Source organism: Mya arenaria, chromosome 8, assembly GCF_026914265.1.
Source record: "Mya arenaria isolate MELC-2E11 chromosome 8, ASM2691426v1".
In the NCBI taxonomy this organism is placed as follows: Eukaryota; Metazoa; Mollusca; class Bivalvia; order Myida; family Myidae; genus Mya; species Mya arenaria.
This window is the reverse complement of record NC_069129.1, coordinates 41378367-41403074: the sequence shown is the minus strand read 5'-3', so window position 1 is coordinate 41403074 and position 24708 is coordinate 41378367. Positions and strand designations below refer to the sequence as shown.

Sequence of the window (24708 nt, the reverse complement as noted above, 5' to 3'; positions counted from 1 at the left end):
CTTTAGATCTCTCTATTTCTTAGTTTACACCAGTGCCGAGTACTGAGTGAGTTAAATTAGTTAATATCACTGACACCCATCGCCTTTAGCTCACCCTATACATTCCTCTGCCTTGCGAGATAAACTTACTCAATCTACGGCACTAACCTAGTATGTAGGACTGTGCATATAAAGCACACTATGGTACATGTTCTTTGCCACTTTCGCAACAATCAGTTCTCAAAATGTGCATAAACTAGCATCAGGTGAACATAGGGGTGGTTAAATCATTTTTAACAGCATGGAGGCCGAAATACAGCAATGACAGCTTCAGGACATAAACCAACATTTTAACCAAGAGAAAATGTTGCTACATAGTAACCACGGCAAACACAGCAATAAAAGTACAATGTTCTTGATTTCCACAAATCAACATTGAAGTCAATGATATCCCTAGGTAACCTTTTTGTTCCGGCACGAACTCGAAAAAAGTATACACGAGAGAAGCCTAAAGACAGTAGAGCCGGTGTTGTTAGTTTTGGGAAAAATACTACTCACAAGGTTATACATGGCAATACACATGTTGATATCGGCTAAAAAAAGATTTATACCTCCGCAGACAAAAAGACAAGAAAACATTAAAGTGAAAATGCTGTGGTAAAAAAGTCCGCCAATGCAAAACTTAAGAATCTTCGTTGTTTATACCCAAATGTAATACCATACGTTGTAGCAATTCACCTTTAATGATTACTTAAAGTGGATGAATAAAACACGATTATGCAGTGAAAATAACAGAAACAAATATGGAAGTGAAATTATAATGGCATAGAACTGCCGTAAGACTTGTTAACGTTCGCGAATTATTTCGTGTTAACCACTTCATTTTCGCGATAATTATTTAGCTACCTATATGTATCTTGTAAATATTCGCGAAACCTTTTCGGTAAGATAAATGTCATTAGACTAAAAACTGGATTGAAAGTGCCTAGAACTGCCAACTGTTACCGTTTTTCAGCTGTACAATATTAACAGGTTAACTAGTTATGGTTTGCGAATTCCACTTTACAAGTAACATTATAACTGGTTAACTAAATAAGATTTGAGTTACCACCTATCTTTAGATGCATTTTTGACTTTAAGCACTAACTGGTTATCTAGTTATGATTTGCAAATTCCACTTAGTAAGAAACTTACTAACAGGTTAACTAGTTATGATTTGCAAATTCCACTTTGTAAGAAACTTACTAACAGGTTAACTAGCTAAGATTCGTGTTACCAGTTACCTATAATTTTATTCCAGATTCAGACGCCAACAAGTCATCTAGTTATGATTTGCGAATTCTACTTTGTAAGTAACATTATTAACAGGAATCTTATCTTGTTTACAAGTTATTATATAACTAATTAAGTGGACTTCGCAAACCATAAGTAGTTAACCTGCTATTTTGCATAGCTAAAAAAGGTAATAGTAAATATATTGTAAAGGGTGAAACATATAAATCAAAACTGCCGATACAAACTAGGTAATGAGATATCCTCTTTGATTACATATGGTAGAAGAATGAAACATATTACTGCAATCAAAACTGCAAATACAAAATTGGTAATTAACTTTTTTTTGACATCACATAAGAAAAAATGATGAACCGTATGAATGCAATCAAAACTGCAGATGCAAACTCGGTAATGAGATATATTTTTGATCACGTATGGTAGAAAGATGAAATACAGTAATGCAATATAAACTACGGATACAAAATAGGTAATGAAATATGTTTTAATCACATATGGTAGAAAGATGAGACATATTGATGCAATCAAAACTGCCGATACAAACTAGATAATGAAATATCTTCTTTGCTCACATATGGTAGATGGATGAAACATGTTAATGCAATCAAAACTGCATAATTATACAAACACTTTTATGGAATACATTCTGTGATCACATACGGTTAGAAGGACAACACATGTTTATGCAATAAATGGGCGGATACAAACACGTAAACAGGTAAGAAAGGGCACTAACAATGATCACATATCGTAGAAGATTTAAAGAGAAATAATGTACAAACACGTTAAAATGATCATGTTTATTTGCAAAATGATAAAAAGCCAACAAAAACACAAAAATAACATAGCTTAGATCAATAGTCCATTAACATAGTACCAAGATACGGTTTCTAATAAAGGTCTAATCGGTGTAAGATGAAGTACTACTTTCGCGAAATGTCGCATTTTGAGATGTTGGCTTTCGCCAGCGGAAGCATTGAAATAACTCATCAAAAACTTATAACGTATGTCTATAACAAGGAAAAATCAAGTTACCTGTAAATTGCATTCTTCTGTTGATTCTCATATCAACGTATAGTAATGAGGGTATTTTAATTATGTATATGTATATGAGATTTATATGACCACTTTGTCCCTCTTGGTAACATTTATCAACCTATGTATCTAAATGTAATATAACCCTGATACATGTAGATAAATGTTTTCAGTGCATCAGGATTTTCTATTGTACTAGATTCATTTGCGATATCAGAGGGTAACAAGTACATTGTTAATAAACAAAAGAGGGCCTTTAAGCGAAACCCAACGCTCGTCTGTTTTTCCATATTCGGTATAATTCGGCAATTATAACAGAACAAAACATATACATTCAATTTCCATACGTAAAATATAGCCTGGCCTGCCAGCAATCAGTTATGGTTGGATGGTAAAGCGGATAGTTGGGAGGTTTTCTTGAAATCATCATTATTATACTCGTGTATTATATTATACTATAACAATGCACATGTGTGTCATTCGGTGGGTATACGTTTAATTATCTATTAATGTAAACCGTCATGATGTATAATAACCTGATAGAAGAATCAATTAGATAACTTTAAATGGAAAATGAAATCATACACAATGACATTTTTTCGAGTTTATCCTTCTACGTTATTGTTAAAGCTAAACTAGGGACATTCAGCTGTTGCAAAAAGAGACTGGAAGGTAAAATTTAGAAACAGAAGAATAGGAAATAAAACTTGCTTATATATGTTTATGTGATAAATTTGTGTGATACAAGTAAAATGTTGTGCACGATTTCTCATGCGTTTTGGCGAAAACCTGTTTCAGGTTTTATTACGTATCTCAAATGAAGATGAAGATGAAGATGACGATGATGGTGGTGGTGGTGGTGGTGATGGTGGTGGTGGTGGTGTTGATGATGGTGGTGGTGGTGGTGGTGGTGGTGATGGTGGTGGTGGTGGTGATGATGGTGGTGGTGGTGGTGGTGGTGATGGTGGTGGTGGTGGTGATGATGATGGTGGTGGTGGTGGTGGTGTGGTGGTGGTGGTGGTGATGATGATGATGATGGTGGTGGTGGTGGTGGTGATGGTGGTGGTGGTGGTGGTGGTGATGGTGGTGGTGGTGGTGGTGGTGGTGGTGGGGGTGATGGTGGTGATGATGATGATGATGGTGGTGGTGGTGGTGGTGGTGGTGGTGGTATTGGTGGTGATGATGATGATGATGATGATGATGATGATGATGATGATGATGATGATGATGATTGTAATAATTGTGGTGGTGGTGATGATAATTGTGGTGGTGGTAGTGATGATGATGATGATGATGATGATGATGATGATGATGATGATGATGATGATAATGATGATGTGAACAACGGTTTAAGGTCAATTGAGGATACTCAGCTAAAGTCAGGAGGAGACTGGAAAGGACCACTGAGAAGCAAACGTGGATAAGAAACGGAAGAGAAACAAGGTGATATAATATGAAACAAAACTATGGTCAATATATGTATTTTTAATTTAGGAGACAAAACTTTTTCACGATCTATTACTTAAGCGCTAAACTTCAAAAAGATCTGATGAAAGTGAAGATGCACGAGCGTTCAAAACTAAAATGTTGACTGCTCATGACTCCCAACGAGGAATACTTCACACTGTCCCACAGGCAGTCGTCTAACGTATAACTTAATGACAGTAGTATGGTTACATATAACTGCCGTAAAATAACCAGTTAACGTTCGCAAATTGTTTGGTGTTCACCACTTTATTTTCGCGAAAATTATCTAGCTGTCGAATTAATATTTCCGTTACCTTTTTGGTAAGATAATTATCATAAGACTAAAAAACAGGCTTGAAAGTGCCGAGAACTGCCACCTATTACCGTTTTTAGCTGTACAGCACTAAACAGGTTATCTAGTTATGGTTTGCGAATTCGACTTAATAAGTAACTTACTAACTGGTTAACGTAATAAGATTCGTGTTACCACTAAGTTATAAATGCATTCCAGATCCAGACGCTAACAGGTTAACTAGTTATGGTTTACGAATTTCACTTAATAAGTAACATTCAAACTGGTTAACGTAATAAGATTCGTGTTACCACTTAACTATAAATGCATTCCAGATCCAGACGCTAACAGGTTAACTAGTTATGGTTTACGAATTTCACTTAATAAGTAACATAATAACTGGTTAACGTAATAAGATTCGTGTAACCTCTCACCGTAAGTAAAATTCGCAAATCATAAGTAGATAACCAGTTGTATAAATAGATAAGTGGTAACACGAATCACAAAACTAGATAACCTGTTAATGTTGAACAGCTAAAAAAAATGAAAAAAATAAAACCAGCGGCGTATACATTTGAATCTGTGCCATTGATGTAACAATTTAACGAGACTTACGCATGGCATTATGAACAGTCAGTGCGAGTCTTGATAAAGTTATTTGTTGCAGAAAGTAGAAAAAGTAATAAAAGTAAATTCAGTTATATTTTTGAAGCATTCCTTAAAATAACGTTATTGTTAGGAATCCAGGCACAGTCCTTCTATCAAAGAATTTCATTTATAAGGTTTGTCTGAGGTAATTCCGCTATGCTATTACTAGCTTTATATATGTTGTCAAAACTGAATCTTTCTAAGAGCATTTATTATTTTCGAGACCAATGCATGATATTTCACTAAATACACTTACCTATATGATGTTTTTATGTTTCAGAAATGAATGTTAATGGTGTACACCATGCTGATGTATTAAAATAAAAAAAATTAATATCAGACAAAATAAAAATATAATGCAATTAAAGTTAACATTGGCCTTGCCGAAACATCATTCTGTCCTTTTCTTGTTGTAACATTCTGTCCTTTCAAACGCAATCACCGAGTATTAGTGAAACAACATTAAGCAAAAAATTCTTTTGTATTTACATGATTAACATTATAATTTTAAGGGTCTATATTAAAATACTCTACACGTTAAATTTTGATTTATTAAGAAGCAGCTAATTCTTGTAACTTTTCATTTCTTAGTTTCATAGCATAGAAAACAAATTTTGCAGGATTGTTAACCTGTTTACGTTTAGCAATGATTTCAAGGATAATACTTTCGAGAAAAATACGAAGTTACAGGGAAAATATAGCAATCAAGGAGAAAGTATAAATTTATTAAAGTTCACTTTGCCTCAATCAAACTCGTACCAATTGGAACTCTTCGTATAAGCCTTGTAAGTAACTAGGCAAGTTTTAATTACAGATATAGTTTTGAGAGCTAACTACTTACAGATGGAGGTACCCGGAAAGAGACTAGACTATGACCCTGATAAGGGCTCCGCTGACACGACTGTCTACTGCCAACCGTGTGGAGAGGAAGGCAAACGCGCCGAAGCCCAGGGATTATGTCAGACCTGCGAGGAGTACATGTGTGACCCATGTATAATAGCCCATAAGAGATTCAAGGTGACCAGGAACCACATTATCTTGTCCCAAGATCGTATGCCATCCTTTTACCCGACCACCAAGCAGTCAGACATCGGCGTAACTGTATACTGTAGAGACCACCCAAAGGAGATGATCAAGTTTTACTGCCCGACCCACGGAGACCTTGGCTGTGGTGATTGTGTCGTACTCGACCATCGCAGCTGTAAAGTCGATTACATCGTTGATGTTGCTAAAGAGTTTGTCATTGGAAATGAACTGAGAGAGCTAGAACCATCGATTAAAAGAGCTGAAGATCTTTTATCTGGGTTTATAAGTAATGCCAGGAAGGAATTGGATGAGGTAGAAAAACAGTCCAAAGACGAGATGGACAGATTGAGAAAGTTCCGGGCACAGATCAACACCTACCTGGACCGACGCGAGAAGGAGTTGCTCGGCAACATCCAGAAAATGAAGACCGATGATGAAAGGGTTCTGGCTGAATTGAAGACTGATTGTGAGTTGGCGAAATGCGGACTTGTGGCCACTAGGACAGAACTGACTTCCGGGGACGTCCCGGACAACCAGCGGTACGTGACGGCAAGGAGAGTCCAGAAGGAGCTACGGGCGATTCATGACAAGATGGAGATGATGGCTGGTAGGATGAAGTCCCGGAGGTATCGATTTGTTAAAGACGAAGACACAGAGGGGCTGCTGGGATCGAACATGGGCCTTGGAACACTGGACGTGGCGGGAGAGTTTGGTAGGAGTAGTATGCTTGATTATGGTTTGGTTTAATGTTTTATTACAAGCTTATTGATCTTCATCAAGTATCTACTGGTCAATTGGGTAAACCAGTCTAGGTTTAAGTACACTGTAAATAAATTAAACGCTCGTCTCTTTTTCCCCATTCGGTATAACTCGGCAATTATAACAGTAATTGACCTTGCTTAATACGTGCTTATTGCCTGTAGCACCATTGAGTACTAAGTTTCAGTTCGAAATATTATTTAAAAGACAACGATCACCATTTTCATTGAAGTGATGCGTTTATATATCCAAATTTGCCCATGGGGTAAGTTTTGGACGCGTTTTTATGGCTATTGAGAAAATCGATATCTTTTGTAATGTTGAATCTTTACCTTCCCTACCAAAATAGAAATACGACTGGGGAAAAATCAGTATTTGCATAAACTGACAGGGGGCAAGATTGTCCAACCTCCAGACATTGGATTTAGCGTTTATATGCACATATTTGCACCTGGGGTAAATCTGGCCACGGTGACAAAGTTGCTCCCGAGGTAAATCTCGTCACAAAACGTGGTTTAAAATAGCAAATTGTGCCTTAAGATCGTATTAAAAATAATACTTGTTGGTACATTTAAAGATCAGCACTCATTTAACTCAATAAACAATCACCTTGACATTTGATTGATTTAACAGAGAAGATTTAAACAATTTAATATCATACGACTCATTACAACGTTATTACCATACACGCATTTGACATCATTAATTAAAAGTATAATTTTGTTGATAAAAACTAACTAATCGTTCACAATATATGAAATAAGTGTGCGTGTGTGCGTGTGTGTGTGCGTGTGCGTGTGTATGTGTGTGTGCGTGCGTGCGTGCCTGCGTGCCTGCGTGTGTGTGCACGGACGCAAGGGTGCAGGTGAGAGTATATGCGGTTGCGGGTAAGAATGTGTGTAGGTGCGAGTGAGAGTGTATGCGAGTGATAGTGTGTGCAGGTGCACTTGAGAATGTGTGCAGTATTGAGTAAAGAGTGTTTGTGGGTGAGAGTGTGTGCGGACACAGGTGAGAGTGTGTGCGGTTGCGGTTGAGAGTTTGTGGGGGTGCGACGGTGTTCAGTAGCGGGTGCGAGTTAGATTGTGAGAGTGAGAGTGTGTGCGAGTGGTAGTGTGTGCAGGGGAGAGTTAGTGCAGGTGCGTGTGAGAGTGTGTGGGGGTGATGGTGAGAGTGGGTGGGAGTGGGAGCGGGGGCGGATAAGAATGCGTGCGGGTGCGGATGAGAGTTATGCGGTTGCGAGTGAGAATGTGCGTAGATGCGGGTGTGAGTGTATGCGAGTGAGATTGATACAGGTGCACGTGAGAGTGTGTGCAGGTTTGAGTTAGTGTGTGGGGGGGTCAGTATGTGTGCGGGTGCAGGTGAGAGTGTGTGCGGTCACGGGGAAGAGTGTGTGCGGTTGCGGATGAAAGTGTGTGCGGGTTCGGGTGAGTGTGTGTATGCAGGTGTGTGCGCGCGCTTGTGTGGGGGGGGGGGGGGGGGACGGGGTCGAGGGTGGGATGGTTAGTGATAAGGTGCGAGTGTTTGCATGTGAGAGTGTGTGCGGGTGAATGTGCGAGTGTGTGCGTGTGAGGGTGAGACTGTGTGCGGGTGCGGGTGAGAGCAGGTGAGAGTGTGTGCGGGTGAGGTCGAGAGTGTGTGCGGGTGTGGTAGAGAGTATGCGGGTTAAATGAGTTTTATTTGCATTACTGAACATAACTTTTAAAGAGGTCATTTAGGGATGGATGAACATCATCATCTAGTTTGCCATCAAATCATCAAAATCATAGTTATCGGATGGCGGTTCTGCCAATTTAGGTACCACCGCAAGAAAAAAATATCTTTGCATCTTCATTCATGACCACCTGAATAAATCATATCATTGTATATACAAGCGCTTATGGTTAAAAAACCTGTCAATTACTTCTCAATTGTTTTGCGCCCACAAAATATCCGTGAACTTCAACTCGGTATTCTTGCATTGCATGTATTCACCGGTTATAACCATGGATGTTTAAAATGGAAATCAAGGTCACTTATTAATAAGTTAATGCTTTCTTTACTTATGATGCTTCGACAATGTTAAGAAAGTCCCTTTGTGTCCATAGTACGTTGATCGTTTTCGGTGTTCAGAATTCGACGTAAAGGTCTATTACCTATACATTACTACCGGGGCCACGTTCACCTTACCAGTACAGTACTACCGGTGCCCGGTTTACTTTACTAATACACTACTCCCGATGCCCAGTTTACTTTACTAGTACATTATTACCGGTGCCCAGTGCACTTTACCAGTACATAACTACCGGTGCCCAGTTCACCTTACTAGTACATTACTACAAATTCCCAGTTCACTTTACTAATACATTTTGTTGATAAAAACTAACCTATCATTCACAATATATGAAATAAGTGTGCGTGTGTGCGTGTGTGAGTGCGGGTGTGCGTTGATGCGCGCGTGTGTGTATGTGTGTGTATGTGTGTGTGTGTGTGTGTGGGCGTGCGTGCGTGTCTGCGTGTGTGTGTGCACGGACGCAAGTGCGTGCGTGCGTGTGTCAGGGATTGGGTGTGAGGGTGAGCGGATGCGTGTGTGTGCGCGCACGCGTGTGCGAGTGTGCAGGTGCGTGTTAGAGTGTGTGCAGGTGCGTATGAGAGTGCGTGTGGGTGACGATGAAAGTGTGTGCGGGTGAGAGTGTGTGCGGGTGAAGGTGAGAGTATATGCGGTTGCGGGTAAGAATGTGTGTAGGTGCGAGTGAGAGTGTATGCGAGTGATAGTGTGTGCAGGTGCACTTGAGAATGTGTGCAGTATTGAGTAAAGAGTGTTTGTGGGTGAGAGTGTGTGCGGTTGCGGTTGAGAGTTTGTGGGGGTGCGACGGTGTTCAGTAGCGGGTGCGAGTTAGATTGTGAGGGTGCGGGTGAGAGTGTGTGTGAGTGGTAGTGTGTGCAGGGGAGAGTTAGTGCAGGTGCGTGTGAGAGTGTGTGGGGGTGACGGTGAGAGTGGGTGGGAGTGTGAGCGGGGGCGGAATGAATGCGTGCGGGTGCAGGTGAGAGTGTGTGCGGTTGCGGGTGAGAATGTGCGTAGGTGCGGGTGTGAGTGTATGCGAGTGCGAGTGTATACAGGTGCACGTGAGAGTGTGTGCAGGTTTGAGTTAGTGTGTGTGGGGGTCAGTATGTGTGCGGGTGCAGGTGAGAGTGTGTGCGGTCACGGGGGAGAGTGTGTGCGGTTGCGGGTGAGAATGTGCGTAGGTGCGGGTGTGAGTGTATGCGAGTGAGAGTGTATACAGGTGCACATGAGAGTGTGTGCAGGTTTGAGTTAGTGTGTGTGTGGGGGGGGGGGGGTCAAAATGTGTGCGGGTGCAGGTGAGGGGGTGTGCGGTCACGGGGGAGAGTGTGTGCGGTTGCGGATGAGAGTGTGTGCGGGTTCGGGTGAGTGTGTGTATGCAGGTGTGTGCGCGCGCTTGTGTGTGTGTGGTGGGGGGATGGGGTCGAGGGGGTCGAGGGTGAGATGGTTAGTGATAAGGTGCGAGTGTTTGCATGTGAGAGTGTGTGCGGGTGAATGTGCGGCTGTGTGCGGGTGAGGGTGAGACTGTGTGCGGGTGCGGGTGAGAGCAGGTGAGAGTGTGTGCGGGTGAGGTCGAGAGTGTGTGTGGGTGCGGTCAAGACAAGAGTGATAGCGTGTGCTGGTGCGACTGTGCGTGCGTGCGAGTGCGAGTTTGTGCGGGTGAGAATGTGCGGGAGCGGGTGAGAGTGTGCGGGAGCGGGTGAGAGTGCGTGCGGGTGGGATTGCGTGCGGGTGAGAGTGTGTGCAGGTGAGAGTGTGTGCAGGTGCGAGCGTCAATGCCTTTATGAAGTGAAGTTGCAATTAAGCTCATCTGACAGTAAAGACGATGTTTTTGTTAGCCTTATAAATATGTATAAAAGGAAAACTGTACTCGGTTAATATCGTGTTTCGCTGACATAATGGCATTTATAGTGAAGGGAACATTGACATGTTTCTCAACATAATTATTTGATTTGAACAACTTCTTTGTTCTCTTCAATGCAAAAGAATACTCAATACATGTACTTTTGATCAGAAATTAATTTATTAATGCTTTATATTTTAATTATGAGTCTGCAAACGTCAATTGCTGAAGCGAACATGTTTCTAAGTCGAAATCCTATCATAACATGTATTTACAATGTTTACTGTTTATTCCGTGGTGTCTGTCGTGTGTTAGATTACCTTAAACAAACTGGATATTGAAGTTGTGACTTGAAACAAGTATAAACACTTACAATATAAGATCAAAACGACGAATATTCATGTAGTCCTTTATCATTTTCAGTTCCAGTTCCTGGTCTCTCCACTGTGACATGGAAGAAGGAGGCGGATATCAACGTTAGAATGACTCAGGACAAGGAAACCTGCTGGATAAGTAGCTCAGCCCTGATCTCACCTGGTCTCTTCCTTCTCGCTGACTGCAATAATAACTGTGTCAAACTGATAGACGTTAGCACCCGCATCGTCACGGCCCGCCTCCAGCTGCCAGGCTACCCCTGGGACGTGTGTGTGCTCCATGATGACCAGGCCGCCGTCACTCTCCCGAATAATTCCATGATTCAGCTGTTGTCAATTAAAGGAGGACAGTTGTCGCGTGGAAAGAAAATTGTATCACCTGAGTGTCGTGGTATTACGTCTTATAACAACAGATTATACGTTTTGTACAAATCAAACCCGCGTATTGAAGTGATGACATTGGATGGTCATATAATAAGTACATTTCAAAAAGATGATGGAAAACAACTTTTCCAACGACCATATTACCTAACTGTGTCAGCTTCAACACCACCGACTCTGTACGTGTCTGACTACTCTGCCAACACCGTTCTCCAGCTGTCTCTGGACGGGAAGGTCCTGCGGGAATACCGAGACAAGCAACTCATCCGTCCCGAGTCCGTGGTGGAGGTAGGGCCTGGTCAGATTATCGTGTGTGGGCGGGACATCCACAACGTGTTGCTGCTGTCGGAGAGGGACGGCAAGATGACGGAAATACTGGGACAGAAAGACGGTTTGACCAAACCCTACTCCGTTACCTTCTGTCCTCACACACGTGCCATAGTTGTCGGGATGCGCGATAATAACTCCCTGAATGTCTTTAATGCAAAATGACTGCTTTTTTCATCAGTCGTGATTTGGATTTTCTCTGACATGAATTACCATGTATTCAATAATGCTTGAGCAAGTGAAAAGTTAATACAAGCATATTTATTTTAAAACAGAGGCTTATTTATTCGTTGTGAGTTTTATCAAACTGAACGAACATTGTTATATATTTGAAACGAAAATGGGAAGAATGGTAGAATGTTGTACATGTATCTGTCTTTGAAATTTTGTAAATAGCCAAAAAGTCATTGATGCTTAATAACATATATATATGTATCTAATAAATACTATTAGTATTTTGCAGTTTTATTTTGCAAACAAACTAGGATAACGAATTAGTGTAAATATTGTAATACTACAAAACACTTATTCAATCATATTTTTGGGTGTTTATTACTTTTGTTTTTTATGTTCTTTATATTGATCTTTGATTTTACAAAATGATCATTACCTTTATAACTCTAAAAATACTCTAAACAAAAGTCTTGATGTAGATGTATATATCTCATGGTTTTAAAGTTAAAGTTATATGTTTGACTTAATGAGTGTAAAACCAAGCTTTTGGATGAATTTTCTTATTCAAATTATATAGATTCAACTAGATACCAGAATTGTTTTAAATGTGTTAAACCTGACATCGATCAAAATATTACTACATTTTACGTTAATGCTGTAGCAAACATATTTTGATTTTGTTTTTACTTATTAGAGGACTGTATAAAATTTTGTATCGCTACATTGGAGAAACACTTTGTAAGTTTTAAATTTTAATGTTCCATTTGAATTTCAATTACAACACATATTCATGAATTCCATTAACAGAGAGAATGAACAAGTTATCTAAAACGTTACATCTAAAAAACTGAGTCCCTAGGTGCCGTTTAGCCTTCTTTAAATACTATATACTGGCGCCGTTAAGAACGGCGGGAAATAGCACGACTTCCACAAATTTATCAGGGAATTAAAATAAAACGCAAAACGGCACTGTATGAATAATACATGATTAATTATTGCCTCAACGGCGATTTCAACGGCATCCTCAAATGTATGATCGCACATTTGCGACAAATGCAAAGAATTTTGAAGTTACTATGAAGAAAGGTTTAAAATGGAAATTTCCAAGTGTAATATTCCAGCCTCCATTGGAATAGTAGAAATAAAAGATCTTCTATTTCTTAACAATTGACAAAGATGTATTTACACTTGCAGACTATCGTTCTTTTGAGGTTTGCCTACTGGATATGTTAGTGTATTGTTATTGACTGTAACGGTCCGCTGTAGGCGGCGGATGTGCGTTCATAGTGTAACGTTCCGCTGTAGGCGGCTGATGTGCGTTCATAGTGTAACGTTCCGCTGCAGGCGGCGGATGTGCGTTCATTATATTCCGTATAAAACGGAAGTACGTTCGTAATACGTATGTAAACTTGGTTGGTAATATGCAAATAAGCAAAACCCGGTATCTGTAACAATAGAGAAGTTAGTGTATATAAAGACCGGTGGACCCCTTCAGGGTCGAGCATGGTTTTCCCAGAAGGGATCTGTTGGTGTTTCATTGACGTCGCACGTTACATTGACAATGTATGTAGTCTGTCTTAATTTAGACATAGAATGAAAATATATTGATTTCCCTGATAATGATTTATTTAATTTTCGAATGCTTATTACTATTTCTTGAAATGTCCTTTGAGAAATCCTGCAAACATAACGCGAACGCTAGCGGAAAGCCTGATATTTTGACTAAATGAATGCAAACATAACGCGAACGCTAGCGGAAAGCCTGATATTTTGACTAAATGAATGCAAACATAACGCGAACGCTAGCGGAAAGCCTGATATTTTGACTAAATGAATGCAAACATAACGCGAACGCTAGCGGAAAGCCTGATATTTTGACTAAATGAATGCAAACATAACGCGAACGCTAGCGGAAAGCCTGATATTTTGACTAAATGAATGCAAACATAACGCGAATGCTAGCGGAAAGCCTGATATTTTGACTAAATTTCATTGAAATTTAATGAAGTAGAAATTAAAAAAAGGCTTGTAAACACACAATAACTATATCATTCAATGTTGCTAAATAGTGTCAAACTATGCATGCAATCAATATTTATGCGAAAAACTACAAAAAGTAGCAAAAAGTTTAAACATAAACCCGGTTTAATGACACTGGGTAACCGCCAGGACTCAGGCAAATTTGAGACTCAGACGCTATGAGATTCAGACAAAATTTTCGATGAAATAAACCACATTTAAAGTAGATCTAAGTCATGATAAGAAAGTTATAAATCTTTTTAAAAACTTTAAGTCATCTTATTTTGGATTTCTTCAAAACTGTAGCTTATGTTTATCTTAATTATTGATTTTTAAAATTTGAAAATAATCTGCAACAAAACCAGGTTTCTATTATAACTGGATTTCAGTTATACTGGGAGTAGGATTATTGGTCTCAATTTTAATCAAGAAGTGTTTCCAATACAGAATTAATGTTGCTATGTACAATGAACTAAAATCTCGTGATATTTGTTTCATTTACTCTGTGTATCTTTACAAATTCATATTTTATACCAAATCATTTTCTTTTGATCCGCCGATTAATGTATCATGCAGAAAGAAAATGTGTAAAATAAACCTGGTAAATCGTATAATTACCAATATGTCAACTAACTGGGTTGCGTATTAAGAATCTGGTTCCAAGTAGCACGTAATCTATTCTATGTAAAACCGTGACGTATTCACATGTACTTCATGTCCGCAAATGTATATCAACAATATTTAAAGACACCTTTTCTGTTTTGACGTACTTGTTTGTATTTACGAAATAAGTAATTAACTACAATCGGAACTCCTCGGCTAATATCAAGATATGGCTATCTCGAAGCTTGCCGGAGATGGCCGAGTTGTTACGATTGTAATTAACTATTGATTTTATTAGGCTTCTTGAACACTATTTATTAAACTTCCGATTTAAAGATGCACTCTTACTCCTAAACAAGATATATTAACCACAATTAACAATAATGTTTTAATATTCAAAAAAGATGAATTCATGTCGAAAACAATGGTCCTTATGAAGGATGTCGAGTTTAATTTGAAAGGAATGAGCATAAAACACGGTATTTAGAATTACCTTATGGGACTATAGTAGACAACAGTAAAACTTTTAGCATTCACCAATCATTTATTTATTTGTTTACATTATATTTAAAAACAAGGTTAAAATCTTGTATCAGTAATTAATATTTTCCATAAATGCATTTTTTAGTAAGTACTTTAAGGTTTATCACTCAAGTTTGATGTTTATTTTACATTTGTATGTAGTGATTTTGAATATTTGTCACTTTAAAGCGAAATGTTAAGCAACCTACGGAACATGGAAATAAATATTAAATGTAATCAACGTTTGCTCGAATGTTTACAAAGTTTTAAAGTTTTGTAGTTAAATCTTATTTACATGTATATGTTTCAAAAATATTATGTAATTAATTCAGTGTGTGTATACCACCTGATAAATTAAGTCATATATGCTACGTCGAAAGGCAATATTTTGCTTAAAATAAATACTTAAATCAAAGATAACTTTTCGCTTACTTCACCATTTTAAATGAAACAAAGGCCAGTCTATGCAGCTTAAAGAGACCCACCTTTGTGTTATAACCGGAGTTTGATAAGGTGATTAGTTTCATCAAACACTTGGACAAACCTGTTTCCCAAACAATGTTTTGACAGTGCTCCGTCAGACGGCCGTATCGTGAAAAGGTTTGTCGAAGTGTTATAAGAAACTAAACTCTCAATCAAAATTTGGTAAAATACCGAAGGCGGGGCTCCCTAAGCTGCACAGACTGCGCTATGTTTCATTTAAAATGGTGAAGAAATAGTGAAGTTCTCTTTGTTTAAAGTCTTTTATCAAATCAAAATATTGCCTTCCGACGAAGCATTTATGACGCAATTTATCACGTGGTATACACACACTGTAATTGTAACAGTAGTGTGTAGTGGATACAGTCTCGTCTGCAGACCAAAAGGAACCCGATTCGCTCCCTACTTCCTTCGCAACATTTGTTAGTGTTGGTCTTTATTCCGTATTTTCCTTTTTTCTAAATACATATATGAATATAATTTACGTCACCACATATAACATTGAAATATTACAAAGTCAGTTATATTTAATTTCATCAAAATTACAGCGTATAAGACTTTAAGAAGGAGCATGCGGAAAGGAGGACATCAATTTACTTCCTTATTGGTTTCTATGATCAACAAACATCAAGGTAAATATAATTTGTATTACTTTAATTGTGTGTTTTATTCAGTTATCGACACACCATTGCTAGGTTCTATGGATTATTTAAATAAAACATATTTAAAACGTCATTTAAGGACTTCTGAATGTGGATTTCGGTTATAACATATACTTTCGATTTAGACAAACATAATGTTAGATTCGTGATTTGGACGCTCTTAGCTGGTTTACTGATTTATTATGAAATGACTCATTGATGTATTAATATCTCGTGAACTGTCTAATTCGTAATTATAGATGGAGGTATCTGGAAAAAGACGTGACCCTGACCTTGACAAGGGCTCCGCTGGCACAACTGTCTACTGCCAGCCGTGTGAAGAGGAAGGCAAACGCGCTGTAGCCCAGGGATTCTGTCAGACCTGCCAAGAGTACATGTGTGATCCCTGTATCAAGGCCCATAAGAAATTCAAGGTGTCCAGGAACCACATTATGTTGTCCAAAGATAAGATGCCGTCCTCCTACCCGTCCACTAAGCAGTCGGACATCGGCGTAACTAAATATTGTAGAAAGCATCCGAATGAAATGATCAAGTTTTACTGTCCGACCCACAGCGACCTTGGTTGTGGTGACTGTGTAGTCATCGGTCATCGCACGTGCAAAGTCGACTACATTGATGATGTGTCTAAAGATTTCACCAATGGAAGGGAATTCAGGGAGCTGGAACCATCTATTAAACGAGCAGAAGATCTTCTATCTAGGTGCATAAGTAAAGTAAAGGAGCTTTTTGACGAGGTCGAGCAGCATTATAAGGATGAGATTGACAGACTGAGAAAGTTCCGTGCAGAAATCAATACGTACCTGGACCGACGCGAGAAGGAGTTGCTCGGCAACATCCAGAAAATGAAGACCGAGGATGAAAGCGTGCTGACTGAACTAGAGACTGATTGTGAGTTGGCGAAATGCGGACTTGTGGTCACTAAGACAGAGCTGACTTCCTGTGACGTCTCGTATAACCAGCGGTACGTGACGGCAAGGAGAGCCCAGAAGGAGCTACGAGAGATTCATGACAAGATGCAGAAGATGGCTGGTAGGTTGAAGGCCCAGAAGTATCGATTTGTTAAAGACGCGGACACTGAGGGGCTGCTGGAGTCGAAAATGGGCCTTGGATCACTGGACGTGTCGGAAGAGTTTGGTAGATATAGTATGGTTAATTACATGTATTACTATATTCTAAAATAGTTTGCCTTGTGACAATTTAAGTAAAACTCTACGTAATATCCCAATAAGTTGGCCTTAGTGTAGTATATTGTGTTCTTGTTCAGAATGGTCATACAAGGTTATTGCTAAAATTATGCACCAGTCAAGTGTAACCACGCCCCCCCCCCCCCCAGGTCCGGGGGTATACCGGGGATAGCCGGGGAAATGGGCCGTGTTTTTACCTTTCAGGTGGCCCCGCAGTGCCGGGTGAATGCGGTGGTTTTGTCTTCGCTTTAAATATAGCGGGGAATGGGCCTTACCTAGGGTCCCTGAGGTGTGGGAGCATTTGGCGGGGATTTTACCATCTCTTCGTCCCCGCAGGGCGGGGATTTTAGCCGGGGTTGGCTGGACCGAAAGTCAAAGTCCCCGCTATTCCCCGGACCTGGGGAGGGGCCGTGGTTACAATTGACTGGTGCATTATGCAATACAGTTTTATCTTTGGTTATTATTTTTTAATAAAAGCTTCCTTATCTTCAATAAGTGTGTGCTGGTCAATTTGGTAAACCAGTCTGGTTTCAAGTAAATTGTAACTAAAACAAAAGAGGACCTCCGAGCGAACGTCAACGCTGGTCTGTTTTTCCCCATTCGGTATAACTCGGCAATAAGAACAGTTATTAACCTTGCTTAATCGGTGCTTATTTTATGTTGCAACATTGAGTACTAAGTAACAGTTCGAAATACTATGTTATAGGCAATTTTCACTGTGTTTTCATTTTTGTGCTGCGTTTATATATCCAAATTTGCCCATGGGGTAAGTTTTTGACGCGATTTTATGGCTAATGAGAAAGTCAAGATCTTGTGTTATGTTGAGTCTTTACTGTCCTTACCAAAACAGAAATACCACAGGGACGAATAAATACTTGCATTATATGAAAAGGACAAATTTGTCCAACCTTCAGACATGGGTTTTTGCGTTTCTATGCACATATAATTTGCACCTGAGGTAAATCGTGTCAAAGTTGACCCCGAGGTAAATCTCGGCATAAAACGTTGTTTAAAATAGCATATTATGCCTAAAGACTCTTGATCGATTTAACATAAAATGTGTTGAACAAATTTAACAGCAAATATTGCTTAAAGATGGTTTTTAAAAGAATATTTGTTGTTATTCTGTTAAAGATCAGCACTCATTTACCTTTATAATAAACATGCACCTACATACTTAAACATTTGATCGATTTAACAGAGAATGTGTTGACCACTAAATATCATAAGAATCATTACAACTTCTTTACTATATTTGATCATAAAATGTGTAATTTTGTTGATAAAAACTGGCGTTCACAATATATACCATCAGTGTGTGTGAGAGTGAGTAGGTGCGTGCGTGTGTTTGTGTGTGTGCGATTTAGAGTACATGCAGTCGCGAGTGACAGTGCGTGCGGGTGAGGGTGAGAGTGTGTTCGGGTAGTAGTGCGAGTGTGTGCGGGTGAGAGTGAGAGTGTGTGCGGGGAGGGTGTGTGAGTATAAGTGTGCGTACTAGTGGAGTGAGAATGTGTGAAGGTGAGAGTGTGTGCGGGCGAGTTTGTGTGCAGGTGTTTGTGAGAATGTGTACAGGTTCTTGTGAGAGTGTGTGCGGGTGAGGGTGAAAGTGTTTGTGCTGGTGAGGGTGAGCGTGGTTGAGAGTGTACATGTGAAGTTGAGAGTGTGTTCGGGTAAGGGTGAAAGTATGTGTGCTGGTGAGGGTGAGCGTGGTTGAGAGTGTGTGCGGGTGAGGGTGAAAGTATGCGTGCTGATGAGGGTGAGCGTGGTTGAGAGTGAGCACGTGAAGTTGAGAGTGTGTTCGGGTGAGAGTGAAAGTATGTGCAGGTGAGGGTGAAACTGTGTGCGGGCGAGGGTTAGAGAGTGTGCGGGTGAGGGTGAGAGTGTGTGTAGATCAGGGTGAGAGTGTGTGCAGTTGAGGGCGAGAGTGTGTGCGGTTGCAGGTGAGAGTGTTTGCGGGTACGGGTGAGAGAGTGTGTTGGTGAGGGTGAGAGTGTATGCAGGTGAGGGTGAGAGAGTGTGCGGGTGCGAGTGGGAGTGTGTGCGGGTGCAGGTGAGAGTGTATGCGGATACGGGTGAGAGTGTGTGTTGGTGAGGGTGAGAGTGTGTGCGGATGACGGTGTGTGCGGGTGAGGGTTAGAGTGTGTGCATATGAGGATGTGTGCGAGTTAGGGTGGGAGTGAGTGCGGATGAGGGTGAGGGTGAGAGTGTGTGCGGATGAGAGTGTGTGCTGGCGAGGGTTAGAGTGTGTTCGGGTGAGGGTGAGAGTGTGTGATGGTGAGGGTGAGAGTGTGTGCAGGTTAGGGTGGGAGTGAGTGCGAATGAGGATGAGAGTGTGTGCAGATGAGAGTGTGTGCGGGCGACGGTTAGAGTGTGTGCGGGTGAGGGTGAGAGTGTGTGCACGTGAGTGTGAGAGTTTGTGTAGGTTATGTTGGGAGTGTGTACGGATGAGAGTGTGTGCTTGTAAGGGTTAGAGTATGTGCAGGTGAGAGTGAGAGTGTGTGCGGATGAGAGTGTGTGCAGGTGAGGGTTAGAATGTGTGCGAATGAGGGTGGGAGTGTGTGCAGGTGAGGGTAGGAGTGTGTGCGGATGAGGGTGAGAGTTTGTGCAGATGAAGGTGAGAGTGTGTGCAGGTGAGGGTGAGAGTGTGTGCAGGTGAAGGTGAGAGTGTGTGCAGGTGAAGGTGAGAGTGTGTGTAGGTGAGGGTGAGAGTGTGTACAGGTGAGGGTGAGAGTTTGTGCGACTGAGAGTGTGTGCAGATGAGGGTGAGAGTGTGTGCAGGTGAGGTCGAGAGTGTGTGCGGGTGAGGGCGAAAGTGTGAACAGGTGAGGGTGTGTAAGAGGGAGTATGTGCGTGTTTGTGTTCGCAAGCGCTTGTGTGAGTGTGGGGGTCAAGGGTGATAGTGTGTGCTTGTGAGTGTGTGTGCGGGTGAGTGTGTGCGGGTGAGGGTGAGACTGTGTGCGGGTGAGAGCAGGTGAGCGTGTGTGTGGGTGAGGTCGAGAGTGTGTGCGGGTGTGGTAGACAGTGTACGGGTGCGGTTAAGACTGATAGCGTGTGCTGGTGCGACTGTGCGTGGGTGCGAGTGAGAGTGTGTGGGGTTGAGAGTGTGCGGGAGCGGGTGAGTATGCGGGTGAGAGTGCGTGCTGGTGAGAGTTTGTGCAGGTGCGAGTGTGTGCAGGTGAGAGTGTGCGGGAGCGGGTGAGAGTGTGTGCAGGTGAGAGTGTGTGCAGGTGAGAGTGTGTGCAGGTGCGAGCGTCAATGCCTTTATGAAGTGAAGTTGCGATCATCCTCAATTATCCTCATCTGACAGTAAAGACGATGTTTTCGTTAGCCTTATAAATATGTACAAAAGGAAAACTGTACTCGGTTAATATCGTGTTTCGCTGACATAATGGCATTTATAGTGAAGGGAACATTGACATGTTTCTTAAAATAATTATTTGATTTGTGCAACTTCTTTGTCCTCTTCAATGGAAAAGAATACTCAATACATGTACTTTTGATCAAAAACTAATTTATTAATGTTTAATATTTTAATTCTGAGTCTGCAAACGTCAATTGTTGAAGCGAACATGTTTCTAAGTCGAAATCCTATCATAACATGTATTTATAATTACTGTTTATTCTGTGGTGTATGTCGTGTGTTAGATTACCTTAAACAAACTGGATATTGAAGTTGTGACTTGAAACAAGTATGTACACTTACATTATAAGATCAAAGCGACGAATGTAGTCCTTTATCATTTTCAGTTCCAGTTCCTGACTTCTCCACTGTGACATGGGAGAAGGAGGCGGATATCATAATTAGAATGACTCAGGACAAGACCACCTGCTGGATCACGAGCTCAGCCCTGATCTCGCCTGGTCTCTTCCTCCTCGCTGACTGTTATAACAACTGTGTCACACTCGTAGACATCAGCCACCGCACCTTCACGTCCAACCTCCAGCTGCCAGGCATGCCCTGGGACGTGTGTGTGCTCGCTGATGACCAGGCCGCCGTCACTTTCCCGTATAACTCCATGATTCAGCTGGTGTCAACAAAAGGAGGACAGTTGTCGCGTGGAAAGGAAATTAAAGTATCACCTGGGTGTCGTGGTTTAACGTTTTATAACAACAGATTATACGTTTTGTACGCATCAAACCCGCGTATTGAAGTGATGACATTGGATGGTCATATAATAAGTACATTCAAAACAGATGATGGAAGACAACTTTTCAAAGAACCATATTACCTGACTGTGTCAGCTTCAACACCACCGACCCTGTCCGTGACTGACTTCGGTACCAACACCGTTCTCCAGCTGTCTCTGGACGGGAAGGTCATGCGTGAGTACCGAGACAAGCAGCTCATCCGTCCCGAGTCCGTGGTGGAGGTAGGGCCTGGTCAGATTATCGTGTGTGGGCGGGACAGCCACAACGTGTTGCTGCTGACGGAGAGGGACGGCAAGATGACGGAACTACTTGGACGGAAGGACGGACTGACCCAACCATTTTCCATTGCGTTCTGTCCTAACACACCTGCCCTAGTTGTCGGGATGCTCAATAATGACTCACTGAAGGTCTTTAATGCAAATTGACAGCATCTCTTTATCAGTTGTGATTTTGCTTTCTCTGACATAAATTACCATGTATTCAATAATACTTGAGCAAATGAATAGTAAATGGAATCATATTTATTTTTAAACATAGGCTTATATTTTCGTTGTAAACGAGTTTTATCAAACTGAATGATTATTGCTATGTATTTGAAACAAAAATGGTAAGAATGGTAGAATGTGGTGCATGTATCTGTCTTCGAAGTTTTGTAAATAGCAAAAAGCCATTGATGCTTAATGACCTATACATGTACTTAATAAGTACTATGAGTATATTGCAGTTTTATTTTGCAAAAAAAACTAGGATAACGAATTAGTGTAAATATTGTAATACTATAAAACACTAATTCAATCATATTTTTTGTGTTTATTACTTTTGTTTTTTATGTTCTTTATATTGATCTTTGATTTTACAAAATGATCATTACCTTATCTAAATATAATCATTTAAACAGATGTATATTTTTTATGGTTTTTAAGTTAAAATAAGGTAAAGAGAAATTTAGTAGGTTTTCATTATCATATGATCAGTATTTCAACGGTGGGCAAGTCTCAGTCAAGTTTCATCGTGAAATGAATCATGTCAGTAACCTCAGAGTTATGCTCCTTTTACATTAAACAATAATATGTTTATATATTACAAAGGCAGTAAGTTAAATTTTTTACTATCCAATAATGATGAAACTCGATTACAGCATTTGTGGGTTAATCTCAGTCCAGTTCCATCGTGGAGCAAAGCATGTCACTAGATCCGGAGTTCTTCCTCTTTAACAATAGGATATAGATATTTTAAGCATTTGGCAGAAAATAAATAAGTTGTTTTGTCCGAACATGATGGAACTTGATGAAGGTGTTTGTGTCTCGGGGTTAATCGCACCAGTAACTCTCATTGGTTATGGGCATGAAGTCACGGGGTAAATCGCAGCAGTAACTCTCATTGGTTATGGTCATAGTGTCGCGGGGTAAATCGCACCAGTAACTCTCATTGGTTATGGGCATACTGTCTCGGAGTGAATCACACCAGTAACACTCATTGGTTACGGGCATACTGTCTCAGGGAGAATCGCACCAGTAACTCTCATTGGTTATGGGCATAAAGTCTCGGGGTAAATCGTAGCAGTAACTCTCATTGGTAATGGTCATAGTGTCGCGGGGTAAATCGCACCAGTAACTCTCATTGGTTGTGGGTATACTGTCTCGGGAGTGAATCGCACCAGTAACACTCATTGGTTACGGGCATACTGTCTCAGGGTGAATCGCACCAGTAACTCTCATTGGTTATGGACATACCGTCTCGGGGAGAATCTCACAAGTAACTCTCATTGGTTATGGGCATACTGTCTCCAGGAGAATCGCACCAGTAACTCTCAATGCTTATGGGCATACTGTCTCATGGTGAACTGCACCAGTAACTCTCATTGGTTATGGGCATAATGCCTCGGGGTGAATCGCACCAGTAACTCTCATTGGTAATGGGCATACTGGTCTCGGGGTAAATCGCATCAGTAACTCTCATTGGTTATGGGCATACTGTCTCGGGGAGAATCGCACCAGTGACTCTCATTGGTTACGGGCATACTGTCTCGGGTAAATCGCACCAGTAACTCTCATTGGTTACGGGCATACTGTCTCGGGGTAAATCGCACCAGTAACTCTCATTGGTTACAGGCATACTGTCTCGGGGAGTATCGCACCAGTGACTCATTGGTTATGGGCATACTGTCTCGGGGTGAATCGCACCAGTGTCTCATTGGTTATGGGCATACTGTCTCGGGGTGAATCCCACCAGTAACACTCATTGGTTACGGGCATACTGTCTCGTGGTAAACCCCACCAGTAACTCTCATTGGTTACGGGCATACTGTCTCGTGGTAAACCCCACCAGTAACTCTCATTGGTTATGGGCATACTGTCTCGGGGTGAATCGCACCAGTAACACTCATTGGTTACGGGCATACTGTCTCTGGGTGAATCGCACCAGTAACTCTCATTGGTTATGGACATACCGTCTCGGGGAGAATCTCACCAGTAACTCTCATTGGTTACGGGCATACTGTCTCGGTCAGGATTGTTCATTGATAGGATCGCCTCAGTAGATCAATAGTCATGCCCCTCGTACTGGCAAAAATAGTAAAGCATTTTAGACTTGTGGAGACAATTATTTACTTGATTATCAAACGATTAGTACAATTATGAATTAACTGACAGTGTTTGTAGGCATAGTTAGTAAGATAAATCACTCATGTTCACCAGAGTTATATCCCTTTTACATTCAATTGCAATTAGATTACTTATAAGTTGGATATAATAATCTGATAAAGTTCTTGGTAACCTATGAAATTTGGCTCCTTTATGATAAAATAGGAATAAAAATTAGTTTGACATTGTTTGTCTTTCCAAACAGGAAACAGAATTCAATTCCGCTGACTTTTGAGTTCATGGTTCAAATTTAGTGGTTTAGTTTAAACTAATTTATTTTACAACGATTATGAAGTTACTATAACATTATATTAATCACTCTCATTGGCAAAATTGTACGTGAGAGTGTGGTCTTGAGTTGTGGGGAAAACCTGGGTACAGGGAGAAAACCAAATTTTCCGGCATTGTGACCACAAACCAAATACACACATACGGCCTGGCCGAGAATCGAACCCGTGTCGCGTAGGTGACAAGCGAGTGTGTTAATTGGACAACCATTTACTTGGTTTAAAGTGAGATTCAACTGTAATCATAACTTAACATAGCACATAATGAAAGACATTGGTTTATTTAAAATGGAGTAAACATATGAAATGAACTTAAAGCCATCAACTGCCGAGATTAGGATAAACAGAATCTACATTCGTACTGTCTTGATCACCTTCATTTCCTGTCAACTTTAAAACTGTCATTGTCAATATAGACACCATTGCTAGAATCAAAAAGAGTCATTCTCTTTGTCATGTCTTTATGACTATACGTGACGTCAATATCACTTGATTGGAAGTGACGACTCCATGCCTTAGCAACA

The 24708-nt window shown here is 40.6% G+C and overlaps 3 protein-coding genes across 5 annotated transcripts in view; all 3 read left to right on the top strand.

The window, feature by feature from the left end:
- The first annotated feature begins 5557 nt into the window (after positions 1 to 5557).
- Positions 5558 to 6487, top strand: LOC128244197 (tripartite motif-containing protein 45-like). Its single transcript, XM_052962213.1, has one exon. It carries the CDS (start codon positions 5558 to 5560, stop codon positions 6485 to 6487), a length of 930 nt encoding a protein of 309 aa, XP_052818173.1.
- Positions 6488 to 9819: 3332 nt separating this feature from the next.
- Positions 9820 to 11627, top strand: LOC128244195 (uncharacterized). Its single transcript, XM_052962212.1, has 2 exons — positions 9820 to 9901; positions 10804 to 11627. The coding sequence occupies exons 1-2, from the start codon at positions 9820 to 9822 to the stop codon at positions 11625 to 11627; spliced, it is 906 nt and encodes a 301-aa protein (XP_052818172.1).
- A 4213-nt stretch (positions 11628 to 15840) lies between these two features.
- Positions 15841 to 24708, top strand: part of LOC128242832 (E3 ubiquitin-protein ligase TRIM71-like) — a 42492-nt gene continuing 33624 nt past the window's right edge. Inside the window, exons 1-3 of one of the 3 annotated variants that reach the window (XM_052960188.1) lie at positions 15841 to 15892; positions 16162 to 17056; positions 20854 to 21954. In XM_052960188.1, coding sequence (XP_052816148.1) covers positions 16162 to 17056; positions 20854 to 21680 — 1722 coding nt within the window. In that variant the 5' untranslated portion in view covers positions 15841 to 15892 and the 3' untranslated portion in view covers positions 21681 to 21954. Of the gene's footprint in view, positions 15893 to 16161; positions 17066 to 20853; positions 21955 to 24708 lie in introns of those variants that run through there. The other 2 variants (XM_052960185.1, XM_052960186.1) reach the window with 2 other exon arrangements.

Excerpts from the sequence above, each read along its gene's own strand:
- LOC128244197 (XM_052962213.1), top strand. The coding sequence starts at position 5,558 with ATGGAGGTACCCGGAAAGAGACTAGACTATGACCCTGATAAGGGCTCC.
- LOC128244195 (XM_052962212.1), top strand. The coding sequence starts at position 9,820 with ATGTGTGCGGGTGCAGGTGAGGGGGTGTGCGGTCACGGGGGAGAGTGT. Across the intron at positions 9,902-10,803 it reads GAGAGTGTGTGCGGGTTCGG|TTCCAGTTCCTGGTCTCTCC; the intron begins GTGAGTGTGTGT and ends TATCATTTTCAG.